Source organism: Loxodonta africana, chromosome 1, assembly GCF_030014295.1.
Source record: "Loxodonta africana isolate mLoxAfr1 chromosome 1, mLoxAfr1.hap2, whole genome shotgun sequence".
Classification (NCBI taxonomy): domain Eukaryota; kingdom Metazoa; phylum Chordata; class Mammalia; order Proboscidea; family Elephantidae; genus Loxodonta; species Loxodonta africana.
In genome coordinates, this window is record NC_087342.1 from 206,749,525 (window position 1) to 206,774,903 (window position 25,379).

A 25,379-nucleotide genomic window follows, 5' to 3' on the forward strand; every position below is an offset into this window, starting at 1 on the left:
TCCTTGGAAACCCTATGGGGCAGTTCTACTCTGTCCTAAAGAGTCACTATGAATCGAAATCGACTCCTTGGCAATGCATTTGCTTTTTTGGGTGGTGTGGAAGATGCTGTTGTTGTCTTGTGCTGTCAGGTAGATTCTGACTCATGGTGACCTCGTGTGTTACAGAGTAGAATTGCTCCATAGGGTTTTCTTGGCTGTAATCTTTATGGAACTAGATACCAGGCCTTTCTTCCATGGTGCTGCTGAGTGGCTTTGAACTGCTTACCTTTCAGGTAACAGCCGCATGCAAACCATTTGTGCCATCCAGCTATGGACTGTAGGAAAACTAAAATGGAAGCTGGGAGACCAAGTAAGCTGCTGTAATAATGCAGGAGAGAGATGTAGGTGCCTTGGGCCAGAGTAATAGCATACGAGACTGAGAGAAGTAGTTGAATTTGGGGATATATTTTAGAGGTTGAGCTGAGAGGATTTGCTGTTTTATTGAATTAGGAGGTAAGGCAAAAGAAAGAGAGAGAGGGAGAGAGAGAGGAGGAAAGAGGGAGAGAAAGAGAGGAAGAGAGAAAGAAAAAACAGGGCCACGACTTAATCAAATAGGTGAATTTTGGTGTCAGGTATTTGTGCTGTTCATCTTCCTCATTAGAATGGATGACTGAAAGTGGATACAGTATTTAAAAAATAGAGCCTTATGTAGGATTTAATTATTTTTTTACAGGTAGAACATTAGAGAAAGAACAATGGTCAGTATTTATATTGGATTTTTAGTCAGTTTTAGATATTAATGTTCTGAACTAAATTTCTGTTTCTTTTTAGGTTTGTCCAAGACTGTTTTTCACAAAGGATGCAAGTGGCCAAAGTGGATTTCTCTACAGTGTTACCGCGCTTCATTTCTCTCTATATTTTTTCCTTTCTGAATCCGAAAGATTTGTGTGCAGCTGCACAAGTCAGCTGGTCCTGGAAGTTTTTAACTGAACAGGTTTCCTCTTTGTCATTACCTAGTCGTAGAGCACAAAATACAGCTGTAATCTGTAATGAGACAGTTGGGGTAGCTCTGTTCCCTGGTGGCGTAGTAGTTAAGTGCTATGGCTGCTCACCAAACGGTTGGCAGTTTGAATCCACCAGACGCTCCTTGGAAACTCTATGGGGCAGTTCTACTCTGTTATATAACGTTGCTATGAGCCGGAGTGGACTTGACGGCAGTGGGTTCTCTTCCCTGAAGACGATTACTGAGGGTACCTAAACCATAACTAACTTACTCTTAACAGAAAAATGGCGATATGGTAGATACAGTAATTTACTTTGTAAATAAGGAGATATACACTAGTCTTTCAGCTACAACTTTCTGCTCTGCTTCTCAGCCTAAGAAGCTTTACTTGGGAACTGGAAATGCCTTGAAGGAAAAAGTGCTGCCAAATAATCAGGCTCACCTCTCCCATTTTCCCTTCTCTCTGGAATATTGGTTACACAAGTCGTTTTTGCCTTGGTAGCTCTCTAATGCCTTCAAAAAGCTAAATATTTGATTACATTGAATCATGAAATTTGCTGTTTTTATATGTCAAAAATGATTGCATATCAGCAATGTCTTATCATTCAGGCAAAGTTGTTCTCAGTAGGAGAGTCAGCCAGAAAAAAAAACCTACTACACCATTGCTAGAAGCAGAATTCTCAGACTCTAGAATGAAAATAATCAAATGCTATGAGAGCATTGTATAAATGTTGAAGGTGGATGGAAAAAGTAGAAAGATTTTATATATATATATGCAGCCCTGGTGGCACAGTGGTTAAGTGCTCAGCTGCTATCCGAAACTCTGAAAGGCTTGCAGTTCCAACCCACCAGCTGCTCCATGGGAGAAAGGTGTGGCAGTTTTCTTCTGTAAAGATTAACAAACCAAAAAACCAAACCCAGTATCGTCGAGTCGATTCTGACTCATAGCAACCCTACAGGACAGAGTAGAACTGTCCCATAGAGTTTCCAAGGAGCACCTGGTGGATTCATACTGCCAACCCTTTGGTTAGCAGCCATGGCACTTAACCACTACGCCACCAGGGTTTCCTCTGTAAAGATTACAGCCTTGAAAACCCTGTGGGGTGGTTCTACTCTGTCCTTTAGGGTCACTATGAGTTGGAATTGGCTTGACATCAGTGGGTTATATTATATGTATATACACATACACATATATACATTCCTCAAGGATATTTTTCCTGTAGAGCTGTGTACTTCTTATTTCACAGGGTCAATTTTAGATGACAAGTCACATGCAACAGATATATCAATATAATAAAAAAAATTGTCCTTGTACCTGAAAACGTTATTACTAGAAAACTATCTTAAAAAAAATTCTACAACTCATTTTTCTCTTGGTTCTTTTTCTGAAGGATTGCTTATGGAGGCCCAAATGCATTAAGTTTGGGTGGTTTCTACCCTATACTCCCACAGATAATGAGTATGGTGCTTGGAAGCACCATTACATTGCTTGTGTGTCCAACTTAGACTGGCTAACGCCTAGGGAATCCACTGCTGTCTATGGAACCCTGAATGAACCCAAAGTAGGAGATGAGGAGCTACAGGAGAGACAAAGAGAAAAGTGTCTAAGAAAACTAATTTGGGAGAAAATTGGACTACGCAAAAGTGAGTCGTGTTTAAAAACTTTGTGTCTTATCCAAGTACTGTAGAAACAAATGGATTTACACACAAACTCCCGCAGAGGAGGACAGTGCTGTCTTTCTGGAATACCATGTGGGTGGCACTGTTTAAAGTATGTTCAGGACAAGCTCTGTTTTTCCTTCACTGTACATGTCATGTTGAGAGTGAAACCAAAAAGATTTCAGAGGAAATATGTAAGTCTGAATATCAGAGCTGCCATTGTCCCAGTTTCCTCTCAAGTTCATAAGACCAAAACCAAGGAGGAGAGAAAAGTAAGAATATAGGCAAAGGCAAATTAATAGATTCAGCACAGAAGAAGTGGGGTTGGTAAAAAAGGAGAAGAAATGAAAATCAAAATGGAAGTAGAAAGGGAGTGGGGGCAAGACACACTCAGCTAAACTTTCTGGTAAGCATCAAAGCCAATTGGAGTTCTCCCATCCTTTTTTTCACTGACTCACCCTCTCGTGAGTTTGGAACAAATAGGAAATTACTTACGGCCAAGAAAAGGATAGAAATGGATGTGAAGCCTTTAAATTGATTAATTGGTCTCTGCAAGAAAAGAGTTGCTTGTTCTTTGAGCTTTGTTTCTTGACCTGAAATGACTGGTAGCTTTCATCCACAGTGCTGAGAGGATAAGAAATCTAAAGAGACACTGAAAATGGCTAGAATTATTGTCATTTGGAGTACTTTCCTGGTACAGCTTTATTTTTGATGCCTTTGTCTATGTAGACTTGGCTGGGAGACGCATGAAGTAAACAGCTGAGCCTACTGCTGTTTGTTTTTCAGAGGAGTTATTCAAAGCTCGACCCCCTTGGGTGAGTGGAACATGCTGCTCTAGATTGTTAAAATCCAAATGCCAACCACGTCTCTCCCAGACTGTGAGAGATCGAGTGGGATTACACGAAGCTTTGGAGAAACAGCTTGTTTTGGCATCCTTGGAAGCTTTGCCCAAGCGGTAAGCAAACCTCCAGCTGCTGAAGGCTCAAAACCACCCCACGATACCAAGAATTCATTCTTCAATAATTCAGCTAACATGCAGGGATCTTGTAGAATTATGACTCATATCCTATGAAATACCAATAGGAATGATTCTTTAATCTTCATAAACAGTGGTCTTTATCATGCTTTCTCAAGAGGGAAATAGATAACATTCAAAACTTATATTTCAAATATTCTTAATCCTGCAGAGAGGCTGCCTTGTGGATTTAGCACATTTTCTCTATAAAGTTATTGAGAAAAATAATATTTTTCCACAAATATTTTTTTACAGAATAAGAGTATCCAGATGGTGATGAGGAGGCAGGGTGGCTGTAGAGAGAATAGAGACATTACACAGAATGCCCTGAGGCCCAGCTGATTTAGGGAATTTAAACTCTTTCAGCTGCTTCTTTTTTTCTAAACTATTCAATTTATTGTTGTTGTTGAGAATATATACAGAAAAAATACACCAATTCAACAATTTCTACATGTACAGTTTAGTGTCATTGATTACATTCTTCAAGTTGTACAACCATTCTTACCCTACTTTTTTAAGTTGTTCCTCCCTGTTTTATTTATATAGTACTGCTGTAACAGAAATACCACAAGTGGATGGCTTTAACACAGAGAAATTTATTCTTTTACATTTTAAGAGGCTAGAAGCCCAAATTCAGGGTGCCAGCTCCAGAGGAAGGCTGTCTCTGTTGACTCTGGGGGAAGGTCCTTGTCATCAATCTTCCCCTGGACTAGGAGCTTCTCAGGGCAAGGACCCCAGTTCAAAAGATGTGCTCTTGTCCTGGTGCTTTCTTTTTTTTAAATATATAATTTTGTTTTATTGTACTTTTTTTTTTTTTAATTGAACTTTAGATGAAGGTTTACAGAACAAACTAGTTTCTCATCAAAGTTATTACACACATTGTTGTGTGACATTTGTTAGCAACCCCACGACATGTCAACACTCTCCCTTCTCAACCCTGGGTTCCCTATTACCGGCTTTCCTGTTCCCTCCTGCCTTCCAGTCCCCGCCCCAGGGCTAGTGCGCCCCTTTAGTCTTGTTTTGTTCCATGGGCCTGTTCAATCTTTGGCTGAAGGGTGAACCTCAGCACTGGCCTCATTACTGAGCTGAAAGGGTGTCCAGGGGCCATACTCTCAGGGTTTCTTCAATCTCTGTTAGGCCAACAAGTCTGGTCTTTCTTTTTGATTAGAATTTTGTTCTACTTTTTTCTCCAGCTCTGTCTGGGACCCTCTATTGTGATACCTGTCAGAGCAGTCAGTGGTGGTAGCCAGGCACCATCTAGTTATACTGGATTCAGTCTGGTGGAGGCCATGGTAGGTGTGTTTCATTAGTCCTTTGGCCTAATCTTTCCCTTGTATCTTTAATTTTTGTCATTCTTCCTTGCTCCCAAAGGGGTGAGACCAGTGAAGTATCCTAGATGGTCACTCACAGGCTTTTAAGACCCCAAATGCTACTCACCAAAGTAGAATGTAGACCATTTCCTTCATGAACTCTGTTATGCCTATTGAGCTAGATGTTCCCTGAGAAGATGGTCCCCACAGCACTCAGTCCAGCAATTCGGTCTCTTAGGGAGTTTGGAGGTGCCTATGGAGTTCCCATGGCCCTGCCTTGTACAGGCTGTGTTAGCTTCCCCAGTATTGTGCACTGTCTTACCCTTCACTAAAGTCACTGCTTATCTATTGTCTATTTAGTGTTTTTCCATCCCCACCCCTCCCCTCCCTCATACCCAACAGATTGTTTCTTTTTGTATGTAAACCTTTTCATGGGTTTTTATAGTAGTGGTCTCATACAGTACTTGTCCTTTTGTAATTGACTAATTTCACTCAGCATAATGTCCTCCACATGCATCCATGTTATGAGGTGCTTCACAGATTCCACCGTTGTTCTTTAGCGTTACATAATACTGTGCCGAGTTCCTTTCATTTGTGGATTTCTTGTTTTTGTAGATTTTGTTTTTATTGAGTCTGTGTTTTTTTCCTTTATTTTGATGAGTAGGTTTGTTAACTTTCTTTGTGGTTACCTTGAAATTTACCCTTATCTTCCTAGATTTGAATCAGTCTATTATTACTTGGTATTGCCTTGCCTTCCTCTCCATTAGAAAGTTCTATACCTACAACGTTTATTCCCTCTTTTTTTTGTTCTGATGTTGTTGTTATTTACAGATGAACCTCTCTGGTTCCCTGTTGCTATCGCTTTGGTTTTGGATAGTCCTTGAGAGTTCATTTCCTACGTTGGTATCTGGCTGGTACAATCTTGCATTCTAGGTTCAGTCTGTGGTCTGATGTTGTTTGTTCTCAGACCAAAGGACTCCCTTTAATAATTCTTGTAAGTTTGGTTTGGTTTTTACGTATTCCTTTAATTTCTGTTTATCTGGAAACGTCCTAATTTCACCATCATATTTGAAAGAAAGTTTTGTAGGATATATTATTCTTGGTTGGCAATTTTTTTCTTTCAAGGTTTTATATATGTCATCCCATTGCCTTCTTGCCTGCATAGTTTCTGCTGAATAATCAGAGTTTTGTCTTATTGTTTCTCCTCTGTATGTGACTTTTTGTTTTTCTTGAGCTGCTTGCAGGGTTTTTTCTTTGTCTTTGGTTTTAGCGAGTGTGATTATGATAATGACTTGGTGTTTTTCTTTTGGGGTCTATCCTATATGGGGTTCTTTGAGCTTCTTCGAGGGTCACCTTTTCATCATTCATGATAATAGGTAAGTTTTCTGTCAGCAATTCTTCAATGATCCTCTCTGTGTTTTCTGTTTTCTCTCCCTGTTCCAGAACTCCCATCACTTGCAAATTTTTGCTTTTGATTGTATCAGACATAATTCTCAGGGTTTCTTCATTTTTCCTTTTTTTTTATTTTTATTTTTCCTCAAACAGGGTTGTACCCAAAACTTTGTCTTCAATTTTGCTGATTCTGTCTTCCATTGTTTCAAACCTGCTCCTCAGCCCTTCTATGACACTGTCCATTTCTGAAATCTTGTTGTTTATCTTTTGGATTTCTAATTGTTGTTTTTGTACGACTTCTAGTTGTGAATTTATTTTGGCATTTTGTTCCTGTATTACTTTCCTGAATTGCTCCATTTTTTTTGTCTGTACTTTCCTGAATTTGTCTGCCTTTTCCATTAATATTTCTATTTTTTCCTCATTTTTGTCTGCTTTTTGCTTCAACTCTTGGATTGCTCTGAATATTAGAGATTTGAATTCCCTACAGTGGGTTTTGTTGGGATCAGGTAGTTCTAGTGCCTTTTCTACTGGAAAGTCATCTGATCTTGTATTTTATTTTGGACGCCTACTGGAACCATCCCTTTTTTTTTTAACATATGTTTTTATATTGTCTGCTGTCTTCCAGACATTCGGTAGTTATTTTCTTCGTTTATCGCTTTTTGTTTTATTTGGTTATGTCTGAGCAGGGGAAACCCTGTTGGTGTGGTGGTTAAGTGCTACGCCTGCTAACCCAGGGGTCGGCAGTTTGAATCCACCAGGTGCTCCTTGGAAACTCTGTGGGGGCAGTTCTACTCTGTCCTATAGGGTCACTATGAGTCAGAATCAACTCGACAGCACTGGGTTTGGTTTGGGTTTTGGTCTGAGCAGGCGGGCTGTGCATTCTTTGTTGTTTACTTGCCTGTAGTCATGATACTTTTCACCTTCTTGTCCAATGGGCAGGGCCAGTCAATCAGCTATGGTGCAGCAGGGCAGGTCCAGCTGATGGGGAGGGGCTGGGATGGGTTGTTTGTGGCACATACTAAAGCTGGCAGGGCAGGCCAGGAATCAGTGCTGGGCAATGGCAGAACCAGGAGACCAGCATGAGACAGCACTGGAGCTGACCCATGGAGCAAGAGAGTTGAGAGCCTGCTTTCTGGCAGAGTGGGGTGCCTCCAGCCACTTATCAGTGGAGCTAGGCACTCATGCTGGTCTCCAGGTTCTGCCACTGCCAGTTCTCTCTTGCTGCTTCTCATTGTCTGGGCTGTTTACAGTGTAACAGCTCTCCTCATTTCCTTTTGAGTCATCTATCCATTCACAGTTTCAAAACCCCTTCTACATTTTAGGTGTCTGTCAGATCACCCCACTCCTGGTACCAAATTCTGTCCTAGTTATCTAGTGCTGCTGTAACAGAAATACCACAAGTGGATGACTTCAACAACCAGAAGTTTAATGTTTCACAGTCTAGTAGGCTAGAAGTCCAAATTCGGGGCATCACCTCCAGGGGAAGTCTTTCTGTCTTTGTGGGCTCTGGAGGAAAGTCCTTATCAGTTTTCCCCTGGACTAGGAGCTTCTCAGCATAGGGACCTTGGATCCAAAGGATGTGGTCTTGTCTTGGCACTGCTTTCTTGGAAGCATAAGATCCCCACGTCTCTCTACTGCTTCTCTCTTTTATATCTCAAAAGAGATTGGCTCAAGACACAACCTAGTCTTATAGATTGAGTCTTGCCTCATTAGCATAACTGCCTGTAATCCCACCTTATTAACATCATAGAGGTAGAATTTACAACGCATTGGAAAATCACATCAGATGACAAAATGGTGGACAATCACACAATACTGAGAATCATGGACTAGCCAAGTTGACACATATTTTGGGGGGACACAATTCAATCCATGGTACTCCTTCATTTACCATAAACTCACTGGCCCCTAAGGTTCCTATCTAATCTTTTGAGTTGTTGTCAATTTGATCCATACAGATAGTTCTTAAGAGTATAATGGTCAAGGCAGACTCTTTTTACTTGTTAAGCTAAACTATTGTTTGGCTTTAAGAAGACTTCAGGGGATATTTTTGGTATAAAGTTTAAAGATTATCTCAGAGCAATAGTTTCAGGGGTTCATCCACCTTCCATGGCTCAAGAAGTCTGGAGTCCATGAGAATTTGAAATTCTGTTCTGTGTTTTCTCACTTTTGATTAGGATTTTTTAATGGAATCTTTGATCAAAATGTTAAGTAATAATAGCCAGGCACCATCCAGTTCTCTGGCCTCATGGCAAAGGAGGCAGTTGTTTATGGAGGCAAGTAGACACATATTCCACTTTCTCCTCCTATTCCTGACTCTCCTTCTTCCTCAGTTGCTCCAAGTGAATAGATACCAATTGTTGTGCCACAGATGCCTGCTTGCAAGCTTTTGAGACCCCAGGCACTATTCAGTGAACTAGGAGACAGAACAAAAGTGCTAAACACATTATTAGGCCAATTAACTGGGATGTTCCGTAAAGCCATAACCCTAAATCTCCAAACCAAGGAACCAAATTCCATGAGGTATTTGGTTGTATATAAGCAGCCTCAGCAGCTACTCTTTTTTTGGTTATTGTTGCAAATATATCACACAGTTTTTACCAGTTCAACTTTTTACAGGTGTACATCTTATTGACAGCCAAGTACAATAGTCAGCCGTTTAATTCTATCCTTAATCAATACAATTTTGTCATCACTGCTAACTCCCCTTTTTCCTTCCCTCCTGCCCCTGGTAACCACTAATAACTTTGGTCTCTATACATTTGCATGTTCTTGTCTTTTTATATAAGTGAGGTGAAAAAATATCTCTCCTTTTGTGATTGACTTATTTCACTCAGTATGATGTCTTCAATCTCATCCATATTGTAGCATGTATCAAGACTTCATTTTTCCTACTGGCTGAGTATTATTCCATTGTATGTATGTAGCACATTTTGTTTATCCATTCATCTGTTGATGGGCATTTAGGTTGTTTCCACCTTTTGGCTATTGCTGCAATGAACACCGGTGTACAAGTCATGGCTGGAGTCTCTCCTTTCAAGTCAATTCCACCTAGGAGTACAATTGCTGGGTCATATGGTAGTTCTAGTTTTAGTTTTTTGAGGAACTGCCACACTGTTTTCCACAGTGGCTGTACCATTTTACATCCCCACCAGCAATGGATAAGGGTTCCAATTTCCCCACATTCTTACCAAATTTGTTTTCTGTTTTTTTTGTTGTTGTTGTTTTAGTCATCCTAAAACCCATTGCCATCAAGTTGACTCCAACCCTCAGTGACCCTATAGGACAGAGTAGAACTGCCCTGTAGGGTTTCCAAGGAGTGATTGATGAATTTGAACTGCCAACCTTTTGGTTAGAAGTTGAATGCTTAACCACTGCACCACCAGGGAGTGAAATGATATCTCATCGCAGTTTTGATTTGCACCTCTCTGATGGCTAATGATATTGAGTACCTTTTCATGTGTTTGGTGGTCACTCGAATGCCTATTCTTTTGTCCATTTTATGATTGGGTTATTTGCCTTTTTATTATTAAGTTGTCAAAGTTTTATGTATTTTGGTTATCAGACTTTTATTGGATATATGGTTTTGGAAGATAGTCTCCCATTTGGTAGCTTGTCTTTTCACTTTTTTTGTAAAGTCTTTTGATGAAAGTAAGTTTTTAATTTTTATGAGCTCCCATTTATTTGTCTTTTGATAGTTGTACTTTGTTATTAGATAATCCACTGTTAAAAGCTAGGCCTGACAGCATTGCCCTTGCATTTTCTTCTAAGAATTTTATGGTTTTAGTTTGCACATTTAGGTCCTTAATCCATTATGAATTTGTTTTTGTGTATGGTGTGAGGTATGGATCCTGTTTTGTTTTCCTACATGTGGAAATCCAATTTTCCCAGCACCATTTATTGAAGAGGCTCTTTTTCCTCATTGAATGGTCTTTTTTAAATGTCATTTTTGAACCCCTAAGTGTGTCACTACATACATTTTAAATACCTCCCCCCCAAGCTAAGGAACTTCCAAGGTATCTTTTTAGCATCTCCCATACAGAGAAAGAACCCTATGGGGCAGTTCTACTGTGTCCTATAGGGTCGCCATGAGTTGAAATTGACTGGACAGCAATGGGTTTATACAGAAGAGGTGAGGCTAAGAGGGCGGGATGGCTCCGCCCTGCCCAGGACCACCATTTGCTGCTGTGCTGAGAGACTGAGGCACTGAGAACATGTACAGTATAACTGATTGCCAGAGAATATTTTAGTACTGAATTCAAAATTAGGAGAAAATGAAAACTTTTTTGTTCTCCTTTCTCCCCAATAGAAGCAACGTTTCTGGAAGCCATTCCTACCCTTCATTATCAAAGAAAAATTGGCGTGGAGTTTTTAAAAATTATGACTGCTCTTCAAATGCTTTCCAGCTACACTGCATATTAATTTCATCTCGGATTCCTGCTTATGAGGTACAAAGTACAAGGCCAGTGCTTTTCTGAGTCAGTGTTCTTCATCTAGTCTAACGGGTGTGTGACAATCTGTTAGCCTCCATGTATATAAATATGATTCATCACCTCAAGGAAAAGTAGAATGTATATACCCAAATCAATTTAAAAAATTGGAAGCAAAAAGGTAGCCATAAATCAGAATTATTATACAAAAGAATTAAAGACCAAAACTGCCTTGCATTTAATAGGTGTTCAATAAATTCTTATTGAATTGAATTTGATGTTCTTAATTCAAAAAGAAGGAACCCTGATGGTGCTAACAGAATGGTTGGTAGTTCAACCCCCCCCCCAGCGGTTCTGTGGAGAAAGACCTGGCAGTCTGCTTCCGTAAAGGTTACAGCCACTCTGTCACATGGAGTTGCTATGAGTCGGAATTGACTTGATGGCATCCAACAGCAACAACAGTCCAAAAAGAATAAGATGATTAAGAATCATTTGTAAGAACCCCAAATAATTTAATATTATGTAACCAAAATCTCTGGAAAGAAAAAAAAGTCAGAAATGTTATTTTGTGATCTATATAATGAAAAAAAAGGTGCCATTAAATTAAAATATGTTTTTTCTATAATGAAATTGTATATAATTTCACTATGAATAATAAGAAAAATAAAGGAAGGAAAAAGAAGACATAGGAAATATGTATTTTTATATATGATTGAGTACATGTGTATATATATGTACACATAGCTGTACTGAAACCCAACATTTTATATATTTATATATATATATATAAAACATTCTATATTCATTGGGCTACTTAGAAAATTTTCAAATATAATTCCAATTTCTAACAAAATGATTGCTCTTAAGAGATTAAATCATTTCTCCTTTTGGGCACTTAGGAATTGACTCTGATCAGTTACAGCCAGCTAGCTCAGCGGGTTCACATGAAAGCAAGATCAGAGCTTTGATCTCCAAGTGGGCCACAGATAGGACCCCTAATGTGTAAAAATGCATCATGCTGGGCACAGAGGATAATTGGTGCCAGAGAATGGTTGAACGAACTGACATTCAATAAATCCTCCTTATATAAGAAGGCTGTGTCATAATTACTTATTTGATTATGAAAGTGATGGGAGTGTAGGTAAAAGTAGGGCAATACCACGCATGTAGTAATTTTCCACGCAGTTAAAGTCTGACCTCCAGGAAGTGATGTAAGAACTTGAAAGAAATCAGCAACTTCAATGACTTTCCAGCCTGTCTGTTGCTGTGAATTAACTTTGCCACAATGAAAGTTTATTTGGTTTTTTGATTCAAACAACAGTAGTGTTAATATTTATTTAAACGGGAAACATTTATCAATCAATATTGGATAATTCAAAAACCCACAATTCAAAAAAGGAGAACTTTAAAATTTACTTAGGAAGCCCATTGCAAAATTGAATGATCTCAATTTTATTATTTTTATATGCCTATGTGTCTTTCTGCATGCGTGCATGCAAAGAAAAAAAGACTGGGAGAAAATAACCTAGAGTGGAAATATTATTTATCTTTGAGTGATGGAGCTAATAACTGTTTTTGCTTTTCTCCTTTTGTAATTAGAAAAAAATGAAAGAATTTAAAAACAAGCCAACAAAGGAGGAAGCTTATTATCCTCCTTCCATAATTTTTGAAAATAGCAATGCATTCTTTAAAAATCACAGCCTATTATATATCTATTTCTTTCATTAATAAATATGCTAAAACGGTGGACTTTGGTTCCTACAAGTTTGGTTTCATTTTCTAGATGGTTGTGGACAGCGTTAAGGTGGATGTCATTTCCGTGGTCTATGAACACTGTGGCATAACGTTGGAGGGCCTGCTTTCTCTCATAGAAAAAGCTCTGGATGGGCGGAAGGCACAGAGCATGGGAATATTTAGTGATGGAGATAGCAGAGAAATCAACTTACTGCAAGGTAGCACTGGGGATTGGTAAACAACAATCAAGCAACTTTGCACTTACGTAGTCCTTGTCCACAGCCATGACCTTCAGAGTTAAGTTCCCATTTGCTAAGGAGTGTTGATGTTGGCTTTATGAAGAAAGGGAAGCAATTTTAACAGCTGCAAACACCAAGGTCTATATATTGGTGTGCGCTGATGATGTATGCGATACTCGCACTAGGCTTATATCACAAAGAAAAGGCTTGGCTGACATCATTAACTTGTTATGGGGCATTCTCTCAAGATCTCCATTTTTTTTTTTTTAAAGGTGATGAATGTCTAGAATTAACCTTTACTTTGTATCCTTCCTCGTAATATAACTTGTCTTCTTCCTTGGTTATACCTAAAATAGAATGGCTGTTGATTTTATTAACACAAAATCTTCTATCCTTGTGGGATGAGGGAAGATTGGGAATAAGATTATCGTTGATCAAGCTTGCAAGGAACTCACAAAATGGCAGAGTGAGTCCCTGAGTCATCTGCCAATTTGTTGTCTCTTTGGCTGGAACTTAGCACCCTTGGAACAGTTTCATGATTAAGAAAAACTGCTTTCGGTTTAGTTTTACTTTACAATTGGCTTTCCTTGTTTAGTTTACCTTGTGCCTATAGCAAGTTGTATTCCATGTTCAATTTTATGTATATCCCCAAAAGGTAAAGCACAGATATATATTGTTTGGGATTTAAATGTCTAATTAATTACATGGTAACTCCTCTCTGAGTGGTGCGGATGGTTTGCATTGGACTACTAACCTAAAGGTTGGCAGGTCAAACCCACCCAGCGACACAACAAAAGAAAGGCCTGACGATCTGCTTCTGTAAAGATTATAGGCAAGAAAACCCTCTGGAGCAGTTCTGCTCTGTAACACACATGGGCTTGTTATGAGTTAGAATGGGCTCTGGCAATGGGTTTGGGTTTTTTGTTCGTTTATTTAACTCTTCTCTAAATGGCGGAGTGATACCAACTGCATGTTTATACCGTGGTAGTAGGTTCACCTCGTATCTAGTTGGAGAGCCTCTCAGAGGCTTCTGATTTCAGCCTTTTTGTTCTCCTGATGGGAAGATTTTCACACTTTGGCCTCTTCTTGTTGTTGTTTTATCAAAAGCAATAGTAACAATGCAATACCTCAGAAAATTATTTTCCTTCTATATAATTGTGGTGTTTTTCTAGAAACCTTTGCCTTAAAAACAACAACGAAAATGAAATCTTTTCCCATGCAACTCAAAGTAGTCCTTTCATTACGTACGGAGACCTCTGAATGGGAAGGAGGGAAATGTCAGGATTCTTGTACCAGCCTTTGTTTTCATTTCATTGCTGTGGCCTAAGAATGCAGTCTCCAGGACTCCTTTAGCTATGGGTGCAGACACATGGTGCTTAGCTGAGCCATCACACAGAATTCCCAAGAAGTGAGAGGGAAGAAATTTCAGTGATGTTTACTATCGCTGGGAGTCTTACTATGCCCGAACTACTTATTTTTTGATTGACAGTGTGGGGAAACATTTCTACTGTGGAACTTGGTTGCAGAACCCCAGGACCTGACTGAGGATCCACCCTAAACCTGCAGTGAGACTCACACCTCTGCACATTGTTAACCGAAGGATGGACAACCCAACCCGTTTATAAAAGTCAAACTGGGTGTTATTATTGCATGCCAGCTCTTTAATCTTGCTGAATTTACAGCTGACTAACAAAGAAACTAGTGAAAATATTTTGTCCTACATTTATTACGAGTGGTATAAAATCTCTTCTACATTATATCTAAACCATTGCTTTCATTCACATTTCTGAATAATAAATGTTGTGATTGTGGACTTTGTAGATGTCTCCAAATCCAGGTTTTCTTTAATGTGTTTAAACTTTGGTAATTGTTCTCTTCCGAGCCCTCCCCCCCGCCCCCCCCCCGCCACTTTCCTGGTCTGTGTGTTTGTGTGTGTGTTTACGAATCTGTAATGTAATTCTGAGAAAACGTTCCCTTTCCCCAGTTCCTGACTGGGAGCTAGGAACATAATAGTCTATCCAAGGCCTTTTAGTGGGCATTTTTATGCTGATGACTTTGCTACTCTAACGATTATGTTTGGATGGCCTAATCTCTTCAGATTTATTTCCTTTTTTTTGGATTTAGATCAGAAATAGAAGTGCCAAATGGCTATTGAAAAATCTTATTTCCTGAAGAATGCCAATTGGAAACAACTTTCTGGAGTGAGAAAGAAAATTGTCTGGAAGGCAATGTAAAATCTTCCTTTATTTAGCTTTCTTTCCAGTAATCCCCAGGACATCACCATTTTGGCTGGCGTGAACCATGTGATTCTTCCCTTCAGAGAGAAACCCATTGCTGTGGGGTTAATTTTGACTCATACTGACCCTATAGCGACCCTATAGGACAGAGTAGAACTGCCCGATAGGATCACCAAGGCTGTAACCTTTACGGAAGCAGACTGCCACATCCTTCTCCTGTGGAGAGACTGGTGGGTTCAAACTGCTGACTTTTTGGTTAGCAGCTGAGCCCTTAACTAGCGCATCACCAAGCTCCTTTCCTTCAGAGATATAATTATCTAAACCTAAGTGTCCAACTAATCTGGAGTGTGAAGGAGATTATGGTCACTGTGGTGTCCAGTGCTACCTTGGTAGCCCTACCATGTGCAGCATTGAAGAAGAAGTGTCCTACCCATCTTGGTACCACACTTAAAAGCAGATATTGGCTTCTCGAATTTGTGGTCAAGTTTTCCCTAACTGCCAAGAGTTTTTTGTTAATGATATTGTTACACACTAATATAACATTTTGATTTTTTTCCTCAGGCTATAAAATTGGTATTAAAAATTTACTGCGACCTGAAGTGAGAGACTTCTGGGAAAAATTAGGAAGCTATGTGGCCACCGAAGAAGAAGGGGGTCATGTGGACCTCTTTGTACCTCTTGCAGCTTCAGGTCAGTTTTGAATAAACTATAGAAAAATAGTGACCCTACTCACTTTCTGATTATACTGTGTGAATTTGTGAAATGCCCTCAGATCAAATGACTCAGTCACATTTTACTCTTCATTCCTTTCTCTGTCTATACCTCACAGACCCAGGGATCTGGGGGACTAGGAGGACCAGGGTTAGTGGTCAGAGTAACCTGCCCTTGCAGATATAGTCATTAATGGCAATAGCCAGCAGTATTATTTCTATTTATTCTGGAAATCACAGTAGACTCAGCCCCCTGAATACAGAGGAAGGTGACTGGACATGACAGGAACTGTAGTGAGTCTGAGAAAATGGCCCCTGCCTCTGTGAGCCTGGTTTGAGGTCCTGGACTAGAATCTCACCCATGCCACTTTTTAGCTGTGGCAAGTTTGTGGACCTCTGTTTTCTCATCTGAAAATTAGGATAAGCGTACTTTACCTTGCCTTACAGGACTTGTGAATTATCAAAATAGCATTAATATTTAAGAATATTAATAATATAAATATTTTAATATTAAAATAAGTAAAGTGCTTTGTAAAATGAGTTTGGTTAAGATCACTGAGGTTACTGATATAACTTCACGTACTTGCCCGTCTAGAGTCATCCCCTGTAATGCAAAGCTGATTTCAATCCCTTGAAGGAAAACTCCAGAAACATTCAATCAAATTCACTTTCTGGACGTCTCTTAAATTAAAGCTCTGCATTCATGGACTATGTCTTTAGAGGACGGGCGAGGGAGTAGGAAATTAAATTTTCTCAAACTATTTCTTATTACCTATTCCTTAGGGAACTGTTTTCTATTCCTTCCTAATCCTCATATTTCACAGACTATTCAATAAATACAGAGTTTATACCCCTGGTGGGCTTCAACCAGTGGAAAGAACAAAACAAAAGGATGAAAGGGAGTTTAAAAGAAAATGAAATACAAAGTATTTGGTAAAATACTTTGGTAAAATTTTACGAAGTTATTAAAATTATATAATGTCAGCTATGTAAAATATGCATAGGAAAATATATACTAAAATATTAACAGTATCTATCTCTAGATGTATTTTCAAATTTTCTATTTGTAAAATTAGTTTTAAAAGAGTGGGTTACAAAGAGTATGGGAGTTGTGGTCCCATTGTTTAAAATCTGTGTATGTGTGGGGTGCCAAGGGTGGTGGAATATGTGTAGAAAAGAGTTTGGGAAGATACGTACCAAGGTATTAACAGTAGTTGGACCGTTATGTTTTTTTACATTTTATTTCTTCTGTTGTGTTTCTATTTTCTCTAATAAACTAGTATTTTATACTGAGAGCAAAGCAGGTTTTTTAAGTGGGGCAGAATAAAAAGAGGTTATGAGAACGTGAAGTATCGAAAGCAGAGAGAATAAGGGCAGAGAGCAGAAAAGAACAGTGGATTTGGAGGCATAATGGCACCCAAACAATAGATTTCTTACCATCATTCTGGGCTGTAAAGCCATTCCTGAAATTCTCATCAAATGTAATATCCACCTGCATGGACCATCAAAGATTCTGGCTTCTCAATTCAAAATCTCTTAATCCATCCTCAGGCATTGCTCTGAGCTTGAGTTTATCCCCAGTAGCTTTATCCCCTCTGAAGCCTTGATATCAAGCTTTGTCTCTCTGAGAACCACTTCCAAACCAGTTAGTTAATTTACTCAAATATTCCTTCTCTTGCAATTCTTTGCCTGAGGACCATCAATTCACATACTCTCAATTTTTCACTCTATTATCATCCCTGGTTCCATCCTTGTCAAACTTGGATTTAATGGCCCATCATTATAATCACTCTCTTGCTAAGAATCTTAACATCCTTGTCTCTCTTTCTCTGACTAAATCCCAATGCTGGTTAGAGCACAGATATCAGCATACATGATGGCTGCCTGCACTGATGCAGAGAAAGGCTGTCGGAAAAGGAATACAACTGTCCTGATCAGCCTAACTTAGATGTCATAAATATCAAGTGGAATTGCAATACTGACAAGCCATCCTACTGCATTGCCTTTATAAATTCACTTTCTCACTCTTTCAGATGACTATTTCACACCTTCTCTTCTTTACTCAATCTTTCAATAACCCTCTCTTTCAGCTTTTGACCTCACCTTTTACTTCCCTTCCCTGAGAAAACTGAAGCATATGGGAACTCGCTAATTTTTCTTTCACCACCAAATCCACCACCTTCATTCTATGTCTTCCTTCTGTTATGATGGGAAAAAACACCCTTGTTCATATGGAAGATCCTCCATTCCACTTGGAATCTGTATCCCATTTTCTTTCACCTTCTCAAGGGCTTTACTCCTACACTCAGATGCTCTCCTGCAGCCTCAGTTCTCTTTTTTATTGGCACGTTCCTATCACATCAGGAATCCCGTTTTTAACTGTGGGATATATGTGCTTGCCTGTGCACTTTTTCCACCTCTCAGGTTTCTTGGGACCCTATTTTTTCCCGCTAAAAGTGTTTATTGTCCTCCAGTGGGGGCTTCTGTAATGGTGAAAAACAAAATAAACATTCGTCAGAACATGGGCTATGAGGCTTAAATATGAGGCAATGGATCCAGGAAGTGTGATTGGGTAAAAATTTTTATCACTTTTGTACAGATAGATAAGCCTTGTAAGTATATTTATGGTTTCCTGTATGATGGTTCAGGAGCCCTGGTGGGTTAGTTGTGTGTGTGTGTGTGTGCATGTTTGATATTTGGAAAACCAGAGGTGCCCAATGTAACCAAATGGAAGGCATCCCACAATTAATCCTGCCACCCATGACTGGTGGACCAGACAAGTGCCCACCAATCATGACTCCAGAGAACTCCAAGAGTTTTGTGGTACCCACATATTTCCACAAAGTATCTCTCAAAATCCTCATATTTACCAACCAAAAATTTAAACACATTCAATGGCTCAGCAAGCTTCCATTAATGAAAACACATGGTATCACCAAAAAATTCAAAACAGAAAATAATAGGGTCTTGAAAGGGTTAAAAAACAGAACAAACAAACAATAACAAAAAACCTAACTTACCCTCACCCCTTCCTGAGTTGACCCTAACAGTGGTTCTCAAACATTAGTGTGTATTTCAATCACCTGGAGAGCCTCTGAAAGTACACCTTGCTGGGCTCCCCCCCAGAGTTTCTGATTCAGTAGGTCTCGTTCATTCCTATCAAATGAGAAACGCCTGTAGTCTCTTCTGTCTAAAAACAAAAACAAAACTTTCCCTCATTCTTTTTTAAGTTGACCACATCATTGATTCTCAAACTTTAGGGTATATTTGAATCACCTGGAATGTTTGTCAAATGACCTGTTGGCCCCAGTAGGTCTGGGGTGAGGCTGGAGAGTTTGCAGTTCTGTCAAGTTCCCAGGTGATTCTGATGTTGCTGAGTCTGGGGCCACACTGTGAAGCAAGGTCTATACTGACCACCTCCAACTTCCTTACCTCCTTAAGCTCCTCCAAGCTGTCTCTTTATCACTATGGAAACTGCTTTTTGGCAAGACCGTAGCCACTTCTACATGCCCAAATCCAGCGGTCCCTTCTCCATGCTCACCTTACTTTGACCTTGCAGTGGCATTTGACAGGGATGACACTCCTCCTGGAAACACTCCTTCTCTTGGCTTCCCCAGTACCACATGCTCTGTGTTTTCCTCCTCTCTCAGTGGCGTCTTCTTCTCAATTTCCTTTGCTGGCTCCTCCTCTGCTGTAAGACCCTTCAGTATATCCCAGGGCTTGATCCTGGGCTCCCCTTTTCTGTAACTACAGTCTTCTGGGCAGTCTCATCTAGTTCCATGACTCTAAATTTAACCCATACAGAGAAGATTCCCAAATTTATATTTCCAGCCCTGAAATCCCTACACTCCAGATTTTTATATCTAACTCCCACTTGACATCTTCACATGATGTTTAATTTGCATGCTTAATAGGCATCTCAAAGTTAACACACCTAAAACAAACTCTTGATTGCCTCCCCAGCACCAAACCTACCCCTTCCCCAGGATTCCTTGGTAAAAATACCTTCATTTACCGGGTTACTGCGTAAGCTAAAAACCTGACTCATCTTTTTTTGGGTGAGGCATTATTGTTATTTTTAATTTTGTTTTGTATTTTAATTTTGTTTAGATGAAGGTTTCCAGAGCAAACTAATTTCTCATTAAACAATTAATACACATTGTTTTGTGACATTGGTAACTAACCCCAAAACATGTCAACACTCTCCCCTTCTTGACCTTGGGTTCCCTATAGCCAGCTTTCCTGTTCCCTCTTGCTTTCCCTTGCCCCTGGGCTGGTGTGTGCCTATTTACTCTTGTTTTATTTTATGGGCCTGCCTAATCTTTGGCTGAAGGGTGAACCTCAGGAATGACTTCATTACTGAGCTGTAAGGATGTCTGGGGGCTGTACTCTTGGGGTTTCTGTAGTCTCTGTTAGACCAGGAAGTCTGATCTTTTTTTTGTGTATGTGTGTGAGTTAGAATTTTGTTCTATATTTTTCTTCAGCCTATCCAGGACCCTCTAATGTGATCCCTGTCAGAACGGTTGGTGGTGGTAGCTGGTCACCATCTAGTTGTGCTGGACTCAGTCTCAGAGAGTATTATTTTTAAAGTCAGGAAACACAGGAGCTGATTGGTATGGGAGCAACGCTGTAAATGGCAGAGCAGAGAGAAGGAAAGAACTTAGGTTGACAATGCTAAGCCACCAAATCAACTCACCTTGAGCCTGCCCCATCTCTATTTTTTGAGATTAATTGATATATATTTATTTGATTGTTTAATTCAGTTTAAAGCTGGTATTCTGTAACTTAGAACTGAAAGTATCTTAAGTGTTATATTGTTGTCGTCGGGTGCCGTCGAGTCGGTTCCAACTCATAGGAACCTCACGTACAACAGAATGAAACACTGTCCAGTCCTGCTTCATCCTCACAGTCCTTGTTATGCTTGAGCCCATCACTGCAGCCTCTGTGTCAGTCCCTCTCACTGAGAGTCTTCTTCTCTTTCACTAACCCTCTCCTTTGCCAAGCATGATGTCCTTCTCCAGGGACTGGTCCCTCCTGATAAGATATCCAATGTTATACTCATCTAAAAAGTTTTGTAAACAAGAGTCATAAACACCTTACAAGAGAGAATGCAGATTTGATTGGGTTGCACAAACAGTTAAGCACTCAGCTACTAACCTGAAGGTTGGTGGTTTGAATCCACCCAGAGGCACCTTGGAAGAAAGGCCTGACAATCTACTTCTGAAACATCTGCCATTGAAAACTCTATGGAGCACTGTTCTCTCTGACACTCATGGGGTCACCATGAGTTGGAATCAACTCAACAGAAATGTTTTTTTTTTTCTTAATTATTATTTTACAAATGAGATAGCTGAGGCCCAGAGAAGCCCTACAGTCTATAAACCAGACTATAATCCAGGCCTTCTAACTCTGAGTCCAGGGTCCCTTTTACTATTTGTAAGGGTGGGAGAGGGTTCTGTGGAATGAAGATATAAAAACTTTTCTGAGAACAAAGAGGCATGCACTTTAAACGTGACAAGGGAAACCCCCGAAAACATTAGACACTAGTAAGTGAGAGATTTCTCACCTTTTAGGTTACTGCCCTCTTGTTCTAAGTAGCAATTGAGAGAGTTCGGAGTAATTATTTACTCTTAGATCACAAAGAATTAAAATTTCCTTGGAAAACCTATGGGGCAGTTCTACTCTGTCCTATAGGGTCACTATGAGTCATAATCGACTCAATAATGTTTTTTTTTTTCCCCAGTTTTACCCTTTATATCAGTTCCGTTCCAAATAATTCTGCTATGTCATTGAAGAATGAGTGAAATTAATGCCACACTGAATTTTGACCATTGTATTTCATTTTTGATTTAGCAGTTTTAAATTTCTCTTCTCAGGATAAGACTTCTCCTTTGAGTAAGACTATTTTAGAAAATATATGCAGATTTTCCTCTTACTTTGGGCTGAGTGGTCAAAATTTGAAAACAAGCACCAAGTCAAATTCCTACTCTCTCTCCCCACCCTGTTGTTTAGGCTTCATAAATTGTCTGGGTTTCAGCATTTAAGGGTAAACGGTGAACTCTTTCTGGACTACTCCATGGAGGGATTTGAATTGAAGAAGAGAACTGTTATTGGCCTTTCTTGGCCAGCTTACTGATCTTCCCAAGTAATATTTAACTGTTTTACGGCAAAACCTGTGAGTAAACTAATGAAATTCTTTCTGACTGTGCAGAAGCAGGAGTAGAAGTTCTTTCTCAGCTGTCTCAACTAACTGGCACGTTGTTTACTGCCCCTACGGGGATTGCAACTGGCTCCTACCAACACAGTAAGTGTATATGGGAGTTGATTACCATGCCCAATAGCATATACCAACCCAGGATCAATAAAAAAAAAAAAAAAGTCTTAGTTTCTTAGTGCTGCTGCAACAGAAATACCACAAGTGGGTGGCTTTTCAAACACAAGTTTATCTTCTTATAGTTTAGGAGCCTAGAAGCCTGCATTCTGGGTGCTGACTCTAGGGAAAGGCTCTCTGTGTCCTTTCTGGGGAAAAGTCCTTGTCTCAGCTTCTCTAGCCAGCCACCCTTTGAGTTTCTGGGCTTGTAGACTGGTCTGCTGCCATCATCTCCAGATAATGGTGGTCTTCCCCCTGTGTGTCTGCTGTCTTCTGTGACTAATCTGCTCTTTTATATGCGAAACTGATTTGCTTAAATTACTGATTGTTTTAATCAAAGATTCTGTAGAAGAATCCCAATCAAAAGGGGGAAGAATGCAGTACAGAATTTCAAATTCCCTCAATGGAATCCAAACTTTCTGAAGTCATTAAGGCTGCATGTACCCCCAGAACTATTGCCCTGAGATAATGCTTAAACTTTAAACGTTAAATTTTAAAACAAAACTATCCCCAGAAGTCTTTGAACTAAAAAAAAGTTTATCTCAATAAGTAAATTATATCTGCCTTGAACATTGTACACTTTTAAAAAATTATCTATGTGAGATCCCATTGGCAACAACAACTAGAAAGATTAGATGAGAGGCTTAGGGTGCAGTGACTTTAAGTCAATGGTGGTAGAACAGTTCGGAGAAGGATGGAGAGAATGGTTGTACAATTTGAAGAATGTAATCAATGTCACTGAGTTGTACATGTAGAAATTGTTGAAATGGTGTATGACTGTGTATATTCTCACTGAAATAGAAAAAAAAAAAAAAAGGGATTGGTTTAAGATATACCCTGCACAGGTATGACATCATTAACATAACGTGGAAAACTCTATTCCCAAATGGGATTACATCCACAGGTACAAGGGTTAGGATTTACAACACATATTTTTGGGGGACACAATTCATCCCATAACAGTTAATAATACTGGTCGCGTATCAATTACTGTCTTTCATTTCTCCTCTAACAGAATGCTATCACTTCCCAAACTACATGATCTCATGTCGCTCAGTCATTTGCTTAGAAGGGATCATTTATTGCAAATGCTTACCTCAAATCATCATTTACAAAAAACCTATTGAAAACATTGTCTTTAATAGTTAAGCAAAAATGTATAGTTGCTGATCTAGAGAAATAAGAAGTACAAAGAAAACCTTTTGCTAGTAAAATATAATCAGTATGGTTTGGTTTGGAGGGAGGGGTTGCAGCTACAAAGAGAAGCTGTAGTAAGGGGAGTCTGAGAAGTTGCCATTGTTGGCTGTGGTTTGTCTTCTCAAATGGAAGACTCAGCTCCACAGTGCTGTAAGCAATATCCAAAGTGCAATGGCCCTGGACAGCCTTAGTTAATAAAACAACAGCACCAAAAGATTGCATATTTGGCCACCTGGGGAAAGGAGGCAGCCTAGCAGAGCACAGCAGGACACAGGCACTGTTACTTGCAATATGGAACAGGTTTTCTTCTCCTCGTCTGCTTCCCCTACTTCCTGTTCATCCTACTCTTCTTCTCATTCTTCTTATAGAAGACAATGTGATAAAGCTTTTTACATACGTATCAATAATGGTCGGGGGGATCCATTCAGGATGTCACTGTATCACTCAGATGAATTGATTTTCAAAGAGAGACTTTTACTTCAGCATCTTCTATAGTCATGTAGAGATATTTGTAGAGGGAGATAGCGGCTTGACAGACATAATATAAGAAGACACAGGGCTGGCTACAACAGGGATGACTTTGGGTTGCATGATGGGGAAACCAGGCAGAGTGGAATTTTCTTGTACTTTCGTTGTTTGAATGTAAAGATGAAACAGTATACTCTTACCTAAGTAAGACTACTCTGCTTCCCAGTGCACGATCCAGCAGCTGTTTAATTTTTGGTTTGAAATATATGTCAAATCTTGTCTATCAGGTAGGCATTTGAAATTCTTCATTGTGTCATTTTTGAGTTTTTAATTTCACCTTTGAAGGCAGACTATGGGTGTTTATCTTAGATTTCCAATGAGAAAGGATAATAAACCTGATATAAATATAACTAAGTTTTTGTTGTACTTTAAACAAGAAGTAGAAGTCTTTCATGTGAGCACAAGTCTACAATAATAAAAGGAGAAAATAATGTCAGTTCTTAGTGATTGGCTGGGACAACAGTGGGAAAAGGCTCCTCCTTCCATCTACTTCATTGAATCCAAGCTGCAGACCTGGTCCAGCCTCATGGACTTCCTGGAAGACACCTTGAAATCAGTAAGGAGACAGTTCAGTCCTTTCTCTAAGGAGTTGAAGAAGAACATCAGCGGAAGGGTAATAGGTAAGAGCTCTTGCTACTTCTGTTAAAGGTTAATTGCCAAGTTTTTTTTTCATATCCAGCATAAATCTAAGTTTGGGAATGATCCAAGGAAGCTTTAGTTCTTAAACATCTTCAGTAAACCTCTATTCCCTTTTTCTTATCTTCATTAAATGTAACGAATATCCACAAAGACCAAATATATTCAGGTTCAAAATGCTGAAGCCAGTTCCTGTTTTAAAATTTTACCATTTTATTAATTCCTATGACAGTCGATTATTTACATAGACAAAAAGCACTAAGTGTTTGCTGAGCTACAGAGCCTTGTTCTTTTCCTACTAGTTTGCTATAGAAGTTTCTACGAAACACCCCACAGCACCCATTACTTAAATGGTTCTACCCCACATATTTATTCTCTATCTTAAATATATAATTTGTTGCTGGGCTCCATGGTCCTTTGCTGAGCCTACTGGACATTACTGAATTTATTTCCTCATTCATACTCTATACCCATGATCAAATGATCACAATAGAGCCATTTGTAAACTATTCCCTGTCTCAACTTTGAGTCTTCACCTAAATCAGTCCATTCTTTGAAATAAGATATTTTAACAACAACGACAAAGACCAAACCCATTGCTGTCAAGTTGGTTTTGACTCATGGTGACCCCATGTGTTACAGAGAGACCTGAACTCTACAGGGTTTTCTTGGCTGTGTAATCTTTACAGAAGCAGATTGCTAAGGCTTTTTTTTTGTGGCGCCACTCAATGGGTTCGAACCACCAACCTTTCTGTCAGCGAGCTCAAACCATTTGCACCTTCCCTCCATCTTTAACTACCTATTCAATTTTTTTCTAACCCTGCCCACCTGACTGTAACTCTGAATACATCAAGTCATTATACATCTAAGCCTGACTTCTTTCTTCTCTTATGCTGCCCTGTACCCTTATTTAATGTCTATTTACATAATTACTTGTCTA

The 25,379-nt window shown here is 39.4% G+C and overlaps 1 protein-coding gene across 1 annotated transcript in view; it reads left to right on the top strand.

Moving 5' to 3' along the window:
- Window positions 1-25,379, top strand: part of ECT2L (epithelial cell transforming 2 like) — a 71,296-nt gene that overhangs the window by 24,136 nt on the left and 21,781 nt on the right. The window contains exons 3-10 of the mRNA XM_003403985.4: window positions 811-973; window positions 2,374-2,626; window positions 3,428-3,596; window positions 10,668-10,806; window positions 12,572-12,740; window positions 15,560-15,688; window positions 21,920-22,012; window positions 24,241-24,423. Coding sequence (XP_003404033.2) covers window positions 811-973; window positions 2,374-2,626; window positions 3,428-3,596; window positions 10,668-10,806; window positions 12,572-12,740; window positions 15,560-15,688; window positions 21,920-22,012; window positions 24,241-24,423 — 1,298 coding nt within the window. The remainder of the gene's footprint in view (window positions 1-810; window positions 974-2,373; window positions 2,627-3,427; window positions 3,597-10,667; window positions 10,807-12,571; window positions 12,741-15,559; window positions 15,689-21,919; window positions 22,013-24,240; window positions 24,424-25,379) is intronic.